The sequence below is a fragment of the Agelaius tricolor genome, unplaced genomic scaffold, assembly GCF_023055355.1.
Source record: "Agelaius tricolor isolate 1412-34295 unplaced genomic scaffold, bAgeTri1.0.p SCAF_5, whole genome shotgun sequence".
Lineage (NCBI taxonomy): Eukaryota > Metazoa > Chordata > Aves > Passeriformes > Icteridae > Agelaius > Agelaius tricolor.
In genome coordinates, this window is record NW_027269265.1 from 52,393,442 (window position 1) to 52,406,727 (window position 13,286).

Below are 13,286 nucleotides of genomic sequence, written 5' to 3' on the forward strand. Positions count from 1 at the left end.
TCAAGCACAGAAGCCCTGACAGCATCTACTGCTCCATGAAAGCATCCCAAGTGATGATCCCACCTGATGATGCTCTGCCTGCACATGAGGGGACAAGCAAACAGCAATAGGTCCTAGCATCTCTGCAATCTTCCCTCATATCTGCTAAAGACAGAGTTCTGAGCTCTGGGGCTCTTTTTTCCAGCCCTGCTGGCACTGAAGTGACTTGGAAATCTGTCTTTGGACACAGGCAATGGAATCAGGTCCTTCAATTGTGGCTGCAGCTGAAACATAGATGTGGAGGTACAAAGAACTTTGTAACTTCTCTTTGTCCACACTGCATTAACTTCAGTCCGTGCAGTAACTGGGAATTAACAAAGTCTTTCCTAGACTCAGAATAGGGGACAAATACGACTTAAGTATGTGTGCTGTTTATTTTAATGGAAGGAAATGTCCTGCAGGTTAAAGAAGAGGCAGGACTTTCACGAAACGCGAGTGGAAAGAGCCACCGCAGCGAGGAGTCAGTGCGGATGGAGCCAGAGATGCTCCAAGCCCGCCAGCACCGCTTTCCCCTCCCTTAATGTATAGGCAGCGCCGGCATCAACAGGGAAGGCTCCGACAGGGGCGGGCGGTTACGTAAGGGAAAATCTGCATTCCTTGCGTAACTCGGCTCTTTACATAACCCCGGCCCCGGCCCCCGAGCGGGGAGAGCGGCGGCGGCACCCGCGGAGCGAAGCGGAGCGCCCGGCACTACCCGCCCCACCGCAAAGGAAATGCGCTGTTTCTGCCTAAAGGAAAAGAAATAAAAAAGATGGGCGATGTCACAGACTGCAGATTCCCACAGCTGATAGTTTAGGTGGGCTTTATGGAAAGAGGACAGGAGGTTTTGAAGTAGTTTTTCATATAGAATCAGAGAAGCATCAAGTTTGGAAGAGACCTTCAGGGTCATCCAGTCCCCCATGACGCCAGCACTGCCCTGTAACCCCTAAGCCACACATCCACGTCACCCAGACCCAGACACAGCTGAACACCTCCAGGTGATTCCACCACCTCCCTGGGCAGCCCATTCTAACATCTGACCACCCATTCCAACATCTGACCCTCCATTCCAACATCTGACCCTCCATTCCAACATCCGACCACCCATTCCAACATCTGACCCTCCATTCCAACATCTGACCATCCAAACAGTGAAAACATAAATACAACACAGGCCTGGCCACAGCAATTTTACACAGGCAGATTGGACAAAAATAATAAAACAATTCCCACTCCCAGTGCAAGTTTAAGTTTCCACAGGAGAATGAGAAAATTTTCTGTTGGACTTCTTGACAACTCTGCTTGCTTAGCACTAGGCAAGGAACACAGGGAAAGTTTATTTGGGCTGTTAATGGCCACTAGGAATCCCCATGTACAAATGAACTCAGGTTGGAGGTTGCAGACTTTCAGTGACACTTGTGAGAGGAGAGACTTGGAAAATACACCTGTAAAACAAAGAGAAGATGGGGGATAATTTGGGGACAGGGAAAGCTACAGTTCAGCAGCACCTTGCCTGGAGTTTATGTAAGGATAAAAGTTCAACAACACTTAGCCCAGGGTTTATTTAAGGATATGTGACCTTTGTGTAAAGTCATGTTTAAACCCTATCTTGCATTTCCCAGTTCCTGGACAGTTATGTGCTCCATCTGCATCCCACAGATACCTGTTCTTTGGAAAGGAAACTTCCAATGTGAGGGCCAAAGAACCCAGATGCAAACCCTTATCACAAATGATTACAGAAAACTTAATGGCCAATAATACAAATGCAGAACTGAGTAGCACTTAACTATTTGCATTTCCCTACAAACATAATATGTAAACTAATTCTAAACATACAGTACTTATTTCTGCAGAAATCACCTAATTCAGAATATTTTTATTTTAGGGGTCCCCAAAATAGACCACAGAGTTCTCCTCTGTGAGCTGTAATTACACTTTTTTATTATTTATCATGCACTGGCACTGTCTAATTTATTAGAGTGTTGCTTGCTGAATATTTTATTTTATGTGCATTCCGAGCAAATAAAATTCCTCTTAAAACAAAGTTGAGTAAAAGGGCATTGTACACCAGAGTTGTGCTTAAAAACTATTTCTACTACATTGAAATGTAGTAGAGATAGATTTGAAATGTAACTTTCAGAAAATTCTGTTTTATAAATCAGATTTAAGGTCACTCAGCTACACGTACAGCTTTATCTGCTGCATTCAGATCTCTCCTTCTTTGAATAGCTCCAGAATTTCAATAAATTATGTATAAAGTCAGAGAAAGGCAGACTTCCATCTGGGGTAACTACATGCAAAGTCCAAGCTAAGTAGGTTTGAGACAAACTGGTCTTAAACCAGCATTTTACACAGCTGTTGTGCCAAAGGCAATTAGCAGATGCCAGCAAAGAATTTGCCAAGTGGCTGGAAAGAAATCTTTCCAAACATCCACATGATGACTTACAATTCCAAACATATCAGAGTCCCATCTTGCTTGTAAACCTTTCTTGTGCAACAAAGTATTACAGTGTATTCTATTTATAAACTGACAGAAAACTTCTTTTATGTTGCTTCAGACTCTAATTATTAGGACTGTACTAATTTTTAGGTACTTTCCCAGTTTATTTTTAAAGCAATGGCTGAACAGTCACATCCCTTTGCAATTTCTGTGGTTCTCACTTCCATTTCTGGTTTTAAACAAACTGGTTTATGTTTGCATACTCCATGTGTTTTACCTTATAATAATTATACTACAGGACAATTATACTCACAGGTATCCTTTCAGAAGGGAGAATGTCACTTGGCTGAAAACCCCCCAGGAAGTGGATTCCACACCTAGAAATCTCAGTTCTAATGTCAGTAAAAATCATTTAAAAAACATTTTGCATTTTATATAAGCCTAGTAGTATCTTGTATGCACATATTCCAACTACTGAAGATGGAGTTTATGGAAAAGCTTGGTCTAATCAAAATTTCTCCTCTTAGTTCTCATCTCACATCCCACTTTCTGGGATGGCCTTGAACAATCTCCAAAACACAAGAAATTTGTTGTTTTTATTTAGAGTAGGAGACAAACTTCTAGATTCACAAATTCTTCCTTAACTCAATACTGAGAAAGACCAAAACATCTGTACCAAGAGTTCTTAGCTGCTCTAATTCAATTACAGGACTGAATACTCGTATGCCCAATTCATTTCTGCAGGCTTTTTGAAAAGCAGTGCATAAGACATATGATGCTTTTTGATTTATTGACTTCATGAAACTGACAGATATGATTGGATTTGTATCATTCAATCATTCAGTGGAGCAATTTTCTCAGCTTATGAATTACTACAATTTTTATATATTATTTGGTTTTAAAAAGGAATCATTCTTCCTTTACAGTGAAGAGTATTTGACAGCAGGATTCAACTGCATTTCACATTTGGCAAAAACTTCCCCTGTAGCTTTTGGAGATAACTTCATTTAACTGGGAGGGTTTTTTTCTGTTGGAATATCAGTAAGTCTTCAGTAAGTAAATACATGTGTGCCAAGCATATCATTAACTGAACTGATTGAAGATCAGAAAAGCAAGTACTAGATCTAATATCACTTGGGTGCCACTAATGGCTACTTTATAGAGTGAAATATTTCATTTGATCCATTAGTGTTTTGTTGTTATCAATGCCACATGTATGAATCTATTTACAAAATGAATTCAAACTCCTTTAGCTTTTAAGGCACTGCTCAAATGAAAGCAGTCTCTTACAACAGCTGAAACAATTACAAGTGAAAATGAGAGACCATTTTGATGAATATGCATTCCAGCAGTAATCATCTCCCAGACAAGACTTGTCTGTTTCTAAAAATAAATGTTAATAATACAGATGTAAATTTAGGGGAAGTTTATTATTTTGTTCCATTCCTCTGTAAATGTTGACATTTAAAACTTTTACTGCATTTCCTCTTGTTAAAATAGACAGACTGCAGAAGAGAAAATACCATGAGCACTGGAATAATCATGAGTGTATTACTGTCACCAAAATAGTTTCTAAAGTAACACTAAAAGTAAGTTGAAGACATAATAGAAATACATATTTTAAAAAATAATAAAAATAAATGTGATCAGCTGTAACTTGGTAAAAAGAAGTGGATAACTTTTTCTTGTATAGCAAGATTTAAAAGACTAAAATAAACACATTTTTACAAAGTGCAAAATTTACCTGAGAGAACCAGTTCTTGCTGCACAACAGAAGTGAAACAACACCCAGGTGGCTTCAGAAAGTACTGACATTTTACAATGGGAATCCCAACATTTAAAATAACTCTGGAGACACTTGCACTACTTTCAGCATGTGGTGTGTTAAAGTACAGCCTACCTACAAACAGGGCTGGCAGACAGGCTCCTCATGGGGCAGACAAGGTGCTGAGTGGCATCACTGAGGTGTTCTAGCGTTTAGTGGTTGAGGTTTTGTAGGTGCCAGTGGAAGAGTACAAACAGCAACATCTGTGTCTATTTCACTGTCAGCTCAGTGTTACTGCCATTCCCCAAGCATGCATGCGAACTGTTCATTAGGAGAGCAGAGACTCGACAGGAAACTGGACCCACCAGTCAAATGTATGCTCTTAGGTAACCGACCATAGTAATTGCTTCTGCAAAATGTGAGAGGACTTGAAGTACTTTCTTGTTAATTTGTTGCCATTACCCTACCCTTACAATCCACCCTACTCCTATTACAGATTTTGCAATAGTATTTTCTTAATGCCTCAATTATTGTAGATGCATTTACTCAGCTATGATCTCAGTTTTGCTTTTGAAGTTTTCCAATTTGTTAGAAAAGGAAAGCTCATTTAAACACTCATGGTCACCTACAACAAAGTACCCCATGTCCTATAAACTTAGGGATTTGTACTTCAGTGCTCAGAGAAGCCTTTTCTTTGCTAATGCATTTTAAGTTCTCCTTTCTGGCTTTGCTAACATGTGAGCTCACACTGCAACGTTCTTTCTCTTCACTGGGGGCACGTGGAGCTGCCCGTTTGTGTGTAAGAAAGCTGAGAAGCAGTTATCTCCCAAACCGTTATTTTTTCACTGCGGTTGGCACGAAGTCAGCACGAGAGGGAACTCTTCCAAGCTCTTGCATCCCACAGAAGAGATTAAATCAAGTGCAGAGGCAAGACTGATGTGCCAAGCTGAGGACAGAAAACCAAAAGGCTGTGGGACACTTGAATCCAGCAGGGAGGGCACAATAATGATATGATGGACACCAAGCTTAACCTTCCAGACAAACTGCCCTGATAGCAGTTTGAGCAAGTTTGAGCAAGTTCAGACAGCTGGCTGGGAGAAAGGAAGGAAGCAGAACTAGAGATCAGGAATTGAGGGGTGTATTGAATGGCCAGCAGCAACAGGTGTGCTTTACTCACATCTCAAATGGGCAGGGCAGCCGTGAGTCACAGGTACAGACACTTACAGTATGTGGTTTCCTGGGTGGCAGATATTTTGTCAGGGTGTTGCCAGAAGCAGCTGATGAAGACATCCAGAGTTACTGTGGGAAAAGCACATACACGCAGCATAAGTCGTTTTTCCATGCTGAGAAACAATGCCTATTTCTGTAGTATTAATATGGTTTTAAAATATTTCTTTTATTATTATAGCTGACTCATTTTTGAATGCTTTGGATTGCTACATGTCTCATACAACAGCTGTGGCTATAATTCTTGGCCTTTTTTATGACCAGACCAGGGTGAAGGTGCTCCACTTGTCTAAGAATCAAAATATCCGCTCTTCTTTGCAACTCATATTTTTTGGATGGAAAACTCCTTTCTTTTCACTTCATTTCTTCACTAGCTGTGTGAAGTAAAGGAATTTCCAAAGCCAAAATCCCCTGAGGTTTACGCATGGAGCATTTCTATGCCTACCAAGCTGGGGGGACACAGAACTAGCTGATCCTTAGTTTTGGGACATCTACCTTTAACTCTGCTCGTCTTTTTACACCAACTACTTCACTCACTGCATTCCCAGTGCTTTCCTGCATCGTAAAGATACTTTTATATCTAAATGTTTTCAGGTTAGTCTCCAAGTATTGTATCCCAAAGTCACAAAAAACGTCCCTAGAACTTTCAGCTTCAGGGCCCAGAATCTCTCAAAATAAGGTCAAATTATTTTACATTTTAATATCCTCATTCCTGCTGAGTCACGCTGGGTTTGAGCTTCAGTTATTTACTTTGGCCTATGTACCCGGAAAATTTCTTGGGGTTTTGTTTGTTTATTTTTTAATATAGACGAGCACCTGCACCGCGTTGCGACATTGAAGGGCAGACGCTGTTGAAAACATTTCTGATTGGGATACATCGCCAGCACACTCACCGGCTGTCATCCTGCACTGACCTCACGACTTTCTGATCTCGAACCCAAATTTTCTACATTAAAGCGCTTTTGGAGGAGTTTTCAAACAGGCGCTCGGGAAGGCGGCACCGCTGAGGCGAATCCAGGTGGGGCTGAGCTCCTGCCCCTCCTTCCCTGCCTGCCTGCCTGCCTGTCGCGCCGGCCGGGGGCCATGTGACAGCGCGACTTCTGCCTTCAAGCCACCGAAGGGGAAGGGGAAGGGGCCACACTTTTCCCGCTGCTCCGGCTGCCGCTGAGGCCGCCGCGGCTCCGCGGAAGAGGCACCGCCCGTGCCCCGCCACAGGTGCAGCCGGCGCCCGGAGCGACAGCGCCGGCGCTCACTGAGGTACGGACAGGGCGCCCCGCCCGCCGCTCGCCCCCCGCGCCGGGGCGGGGCCGGCCCGGGGCAGGACAGGCCGGCGCAGCCCCCCCGCCCCGTGGGCTGCGCCCCCCGCCCGCCGCGGAGCCGCCCCGGCCGCGATGCAGCCGCCCCGGGGGCAGCCGGGCGGCCCGGCGGGGCCGGGGGCGCGGCGAACGGGCTCCTCCGCCCGCGGGCCATAAAGGGCCGGGCACGGGCGGCGCGGCACTGCGGTACCGGGCGGCCCGCGGGTGGATGCGGCAGCGGGGAGCGGCGGCAGCTGGCGGGAGCGGCTCCTCCCCCGCCGCCGCCTCCTCTGCCGGTGGCTCCGGGCAGCGTCTCTCCGGCCGGCGGCGGCCCGGCCCTGCCCAGCATGGCTCTCCCCGGGGCGCTCGGTAAGTGCCGCGCCGGGCTGGCCCGGGGCTCTGGCGGTGACCTTGGGCCGGAGCCGTGCGGGGCTCCTGCGGCGGCAGCGCCCGCGGGCCCGGCCCCACCTGCTCGCGGCGCTGGGATGCGGCGCTGCCCGCGGGGCATCCGCGGAGCTCGGAGGCGGCTCTGGCATGTGCTTGGTATAGGTTCAAGCCTGTTAAATGCCTGATCGATAATTGCTTTTTAAGTAATCATTCCATCTATTAATAATTTTTTTACTGCAGCATGTTTCAAGCTTTCTTTTCTTCTGTAAAGGTGCAGACCTAAAGAGCAACCAACCTTTCTATTAGATCGAGATATTTAGGAAAAGAGCATTTACTGCATGGCATTCATACCATTCCCCATCCCATTAAAATGTCTAGTTGTTGCTCACCTTGGGCAAAGGACAGCAGTTCAATAGAAGGATACTGGATACAAAAGCCTCTTCCAATTCAGGATGGCACAGCTCGCACAAGTATTGCTTGAGGTGCCTCATGACTATTTTAGGTTTATTCAGCTCATTTCGGTGCCATGAGCTAGCAGTGATGTGGGTGAATGTACATTTCAAACTATTCTGTGTCTTAGCATCTTATGCTTGAGTGGAGAACATGAGCTTGGGTTCTGTAAGAAAGAAAAAAACTTTGTGTCAGTAGAGCATTGTACTTACATCTATACTTTCTATCTCTTCACTACCTTATTGTAAGGATTTAAAGCACAGTGTGGTTTCTTAGGCAGCGTGTTTCTTACTGCATTTCTGTTTGTGATCACAATTCTCTGGGAAAAAGTTCATTTAAACTAGGAAAATGCTCAGCATTTTCTGCTCAGTTGAAAACACATTATTATTTCACATTGTACTAGTATTGTTATCTTACTGTAGTTGGGTAAGGATAAAGGGAGTTTTTCCCTGGCTGAAGAAGCCCAAAAGGCTCTTGCTGCTGGCAGCTGCATGTGTGGCAGGCTCTGCTGCTGACAACTGTGTTCAGTGAGGTCAGGAGACAAATTCCCATGACTTCCTTGGTGGTTGATGTTGAGAAACCAAACCTAAGTTTGGATGCTACTAAGATATGGTAGTGCATTGTCACTGAATTATTCAGCTAAAAATATATGTATTTTTAAATTTCCTATGTGGTTATACTTGATTTTACAAAGACTTTACAAAGGCAAATACTAATTGCAAAACAAATACTCTCCTGTGCAGAAAACAACACCGTCAGATCCACAGCTCTTTAAAAACAGAGATGCTTTTCTTTGGAGATGTGAATGGGTTCTTATAAAATAAGAATGCAAAGTAATGTAGGGGAACACTAAATTGCTGTGTTATGGTCCAATTTAATTCTTGCCACCTTTTCATACTACATTTGCTTTTAGAATAAAAGCAAAAATGTTCTCAAAGCAACTGTGAAAACAGGTGGACATTAATTAGAGTCTTTTAGGCTGAAACCAACAGGATCACATATCAAAAGGATCACATATCAACATGTGAAACCTGCAGCATGCCTCCAGAAAAATTGTAATGGGGGCCCTGATAAGTTGTGCCTGGAGAGATAAAAAACTGCCACGCTCCATGCTTCCATGGTATGTCATTATTTAAATGAATACTATCTCACAAAATACATTTGCATTTTTCTAACCAAAAAATGGTTAGAAATTCTGAAATGCCAATTTTGGACCCAGACTTCACATTCTGGCAGTGCTTGGATCCATTTGCTGTGACATGTTTGCAGCTATTTTTAACTTATGTAATAAGAATTTAATCTTATTTGTTATAAACTCCATCATACTGAAGGCATTCAGAAAGCTTTATAGTACACAACAAATAATGCTGGTCTGTAGCTTATCAGCACTGTGTTTCTTCCTCTCTGGAATGCTTCCATTTGTGCTAAATGCACATTCTGGATTGTATGAAAATGGAATAAAAGTAAAGCCAGGAAACTACAGAAGAAACAATAAAGATGGCATTTTAGTAGTGATGCTAGTATAAAACAGAAATATTTTATGATGAAAGCCTAGCTACTTAAAATTTTAAAACATAAAACATATTCTTTTTGAAAAGTAGTATTTAAATGCCAAGTAGAAATGGAAGTCCATGACCTATCTGCTTCCCACATGCATTCAAAAACGTGATCTGACCTACTACAAATGGAAAAAGGAGTCACCAAGTTAACCATACTACCTTTGTTCCTGTTGTGCAACTATTCCACTTCCCAGCAGTTCTGTGACTTTCTGATTTGTGCAAGGGCTGGGGTGAGGTGGAAATGTACAACCTTCTTTTCTACCTTGCCTGTTGGCTTGAAGTCACTGAGCAAGGAAGAAGGTAAGCAACTGAGTGAATGTGATTTCCAGGTTCGGTGCAAAGACACACAGCTGAGTATCCATTGTATCACAAAAAATTGTCTGTCTGACTCTGCAAGTAAGTGGAATCTCCTGGTAAATCTCTACATAAACTGCTTAGGAATTTTTGTGGATATACCACAAGGTTCCTGATGCACAAATTAGCATGGCTCCAAAAGTAGAGCTGCTTTGTGGTTCTTGTGTACTGCATGCTAGTTTAAATTCTGCAGAGCTGTTCTACTTTCTTCTGATTTTGCTCCAAGCTCTGAATTTTGATAGGCATACCATGGAAAAACCCCCAATCTCTTGCACATCTTCCTCATCACTCAAGCTGTAGCTCTAACTTCCTCACCTGTGCTCCTCTTCAGGCGAGATGCCCCGGCAGTTTCCCAAGCTGAACATTTCCGAGGTGGACGAGCAGGTGCGGCTCCTGGCAGAGAAGGTGTTTGCCAAAGTCCTGCGAGAAGAGGACAGCAAGGATGCCTTGTCACTCTTCACCGTGCCTGAAGACTGCCCTATTGGGCAGAAGGAGGCCAAGGAGAGGGAGCTGCAGAAGGAGCTGGCAGAACAGCAGTCTGTGGAAACAGCTAAAAGGTTTGTTCTGTAGTTGCTTTCTTAGTGGAAAATAGTTTTTGAAATGAGTTTGAGTTAGTATTGAAATACCTGGCAAACAGCATTCTGCCTCTTACTACTCCAGGAGAAAGGTCAGCAGCAGGCACCAGGACCACCCCTGGGGTGTCCTTCTGTCCTGTGAAGGAGGTATCAGATGGGCCCCAGGGAGCTTGGAGTGGTCAGGTTGTCTCAGCGCTGTTCCCAGCAATAGCACAGATATTGCTCATGCAAATTTAATAAACAGCATAGCTGGGTAGCAATGAACAAAACCCTAAGAGTCTTTAATGTAAGAAGAGTCAGAAAAAGAAACACTGCCTCCTCTTTTTCTAGTTTCATTAAGAGAAACAGCAAATTTTAACACTGATCATGATGCTTCCTTTAGTCTCTGCAAAAATAGATGAAAGCAAAGAATTTATATTTAAGATCAAGGGGTAAGGTGAAAAGTGGTATTGGCATAATGAGGTTTTTTGAGGTTTTACTCACAGAGATAAAATCTAACCACTGTCAGCCACAAAAGTGCACATTAAACAAAAAAAAAATTGCATTCTACCTTTAGTTACCCATGGCTGTAATGAAGGCAAGCTTGCTTTAGTTTGTGAGTTTGGGTTTTTTTTTTATTCTGTAAGAGTGGCAGCCTTCCCCTGATGTCAGCCTGTTCCAGTGTCTTGCTTCACAGGACTGCTGGGCTGTTTCTGGAGTCACATGAGCTCAGCAGCAGCCTGACACCAAATGGGCTGGACGTGTACAGACTCTTCAAAAAGCAGGCAGGCAAGAAAGCATTTGAAAGTGATAGCTACACACGTGTACCTGGTTAGCTGCAGAAAGACAGTTGGGCAACACTTGGAATCATGTTTCTGGAACAGAAGGGAGAAGAGTCAATTTAGTTAAATTAAGGTATGACTCACTGATGATACAAGCTGAGACTTTGGGTTTGGAATTGTGCAAGTGGATTTCCCAGTTGGCATGTTCATAGACATAAACAGGCACAGAAAGGAAAATCAGATGTTTCCAGTCAAACAAATGTTTGGTATATATTTCCTCCTGAAGTAGTGTGTTTAGTTTTTAATTTGGAAAATTTGTCTCACAGGAACAAACTCAGGTTTTGTACAGGTTTAACTGTAGGAAGGGGTATTATAGGTATTTTGTTTACATGTAGGAACAGAAGAAGTGTTCATCCCTGTCCTGCAGGACTGAAGGGACAGTGACACAAGTACAGCTTGTGCTGTTTCCAGTTTCAGTTGATCAAACACTGCCTTTCAAAACTGATGCTGATTTCCAAGGTGGCTACAAGTACTTTAGAGGATGAAATTTGGATGTTAATTGTACTAGCACTGCATGTTCTTATTCTTAAGAATACCACAGAAGTAATATGAAGCTTTCAGAGAATGTTCCAGTGTTCCTTTTTCTTTGTTACTGATTCTTACTAACATTTTAAGGTTTTGGTATCTAACTTGGAAAGGTAGGGACTATTTCAGTGCAAAAGAAATTGTTATCACAGGTAGTTTATAACATACTATTTATATATTATATGACTATTTAAAATACATATGAGCACATTTAAACTGAGTAAGGAAAATGAATTCCATCCTCAGAGATATTCCAAAGCTCCACTTGAGGTATTACAATTACTTCATTGGAAAACACAGCGTTTTTAGCTGGTTTATCTGAAGTGCACATCTATCACAGCTTTCATGAGAAAAGGCAGCATTTTTAAATTTATGTGAAGGGAGGAATGGGCTTGTGTATCAAAGCCATGCTGTGATATCACTCTGATAACCACATCAGCCTTCTGCTCAAGTCTCATCAAAGGAATAACTAGGTGCTCCTCCTTTTCCTTACAACTTGAACTGAATGACTGTATGTGAAATTTTGTTGCCTAGTTTTGTCTGACAACTAGCTTTAGGTCTTGCAAGTTTTGGGAAGAATAGGAAGTGTGTGTAACAGCATGATAATTTAGAACAATTTCCATATGTTACATTTACTTGTTTCTGTCTGATCCTTCATGAATTCTGATGCTGTCAGTCTGTAAGAATTGGCCCTTATTCAAGTGAGCACAGTGATCACCTTTTCCTTCTGCACAGTGACTTCTGCTGAAACTGAAGTTGTGAGAAATGAAACAAAAATCTTAGGGTATCTTAGAATGATTGTAAATAAATGGTGGCATATTGGACTCATGTAGAGGGTAAGTGCATTTGTGTGTGATGTTGATCATGTGAAATGTCATTACAGAGAAGCTAAAAGCACAAGTACTTTCTGATCAGTGTTTTTTCTATGGTATGAAAGAAACAGCATTTTTGTTGTATTTTTCATTAGTAAAATTTCCTAGGGGGTGATTTCTTTGCTGTAATCAGTTTTCCAGTGTATTAAGTGTTTTATACCATGGCTTATTTTATGTTTTATACCATGAATTCTTAGGAAGAAAAGTTTCAAGATGATTAGATCCCAGTCTTTGTCATTACAAATTCCACCTCAGGAATGGAAAGCACCACCGGCCAAACCTGTCCTGTCTCCTGCAACGCCAGTTCTTCCAAGTGCTTTTGTGCCAGTCCAAGTGCCATATGATGTACCAGAATTCCAGAGAGTTTCAATTAGTGGGGACTACTGTGCAGGGGTAAGAAACTATTGTTTTCCCACTTTCTGTATCTAGAGGGTGTAAAAAAGGTCCTATATATGTACATCAAGTGTAAAATGCCAATATGATGGCTCTCTGCAATAAAATCTAAATTGCTTTATGAATACAGCGATTTGTTAGACAGTGAGAAGTTAAGGTCAGGTTGGTTGATACTGTTTTTAATAATAAATTGGATCAAAACATAATCAGCTGTCCAATAAATAGGTAATATATGGTAGGATAAAAACATTTTTCTGTGTTTTGTATATTGTGTTTGGATTCTGCTTCTGTCACTGGCTTACTAACTCCTTGGGCAAGATCCTTATGGTCAAGCCCCACACAGTTCTATGCTAGAACTGCTATTTTTTTCCAGTATTTATCCAGGTTTTCCTTCCAGGTTACAGTTGATGACTATGAACAAGCTGCCAAGAGCCTGGTGAAAGCTCTGCTCATCCGAGAGAAGTACTCACGCCTTGCCTACCATCGCTTCCCGAGAACAACATCTCAGTACCTGTGCAGCATGAGGGATCAAAAATGGAAGGTTGAAGATGAGGTGTACCCAGGTGAATACCCATTTTAAAATATTTAATTGCATTCTAAAAAAT

The 13,286-nt window shown here is 42.4% G+C and overlaps 1 protein-coding gene and 1 long non-coding RNA gene across 7 annotated transcripts in view; one reads left to right on the forward strand and one right to left on the reverse strand.

Annotated features, from left to right (window-relative positions):
- Nucleotides 1-1,320: 1,320 nt before the first annotated feature.
- LOC139590389 (uncharacterized) lies at nucleotides 1,321-6,437 on the reverse strand. 2 transcript variants are annotated; one of them, XR_011679330.1, is made up of 3 exons: nucleotides 6,365-6,437; nucleotides 5,448-5,522; nucleotides 1,321-1,463 (listed from the first exon to the last, which is right to left on the reverse strand). It is a non-coding gene; the product is annotated as an uncharacterized lncRNA (long non-coding RNA). The 2 variants fall into 2 exon arrangements; XR_011679329.1 differs by having other exon boundaries at nucleotides 6,344-6,428.
- Nucleotides 6,438-6,567: 130 nt separating this feature from the next.
- Nucleotides 6,568-13,286, forward strand: part of AMPD3 (adenosine monophosphate deaminase 3) — a 43,403-nt gene continuing 36,684 nt past the window's right edge. For 4 of the 5 annotated variants that reach the window (XR_011679326.1, XM_071427968.1, XM_071427966.1 and 1 more), the window contains exons 1-4: nucleotides 6,757-7,114; nucleotides 9,827-10,052; nucleotides 12,486-12,681; nucleotides 13,079-13,244. Coding sequence is in view for 4 of the 5 variants with exons in the window: in XM_071427968.1 (XP_071284069.1) it covers nucleotides 7,093-7,114; nucleotides 9,827-10,052; nucleotides 12,486-12,681; nucleotides 13,079-13,244 (610 nt within the window). In the remaining variant the exon portion in view is untranslated. Of the gene's footprint in view, nucleotides 6,708-6,756; nucleotides 7,115-9,826; nucleotides 10,053-12,485; nucleotides 12,682-13,078; nucleotides 13,245-13,286 lie in introns of those variants that run through there. The other variant, XM_071427967.1, reaches the window with a different exon arrangement.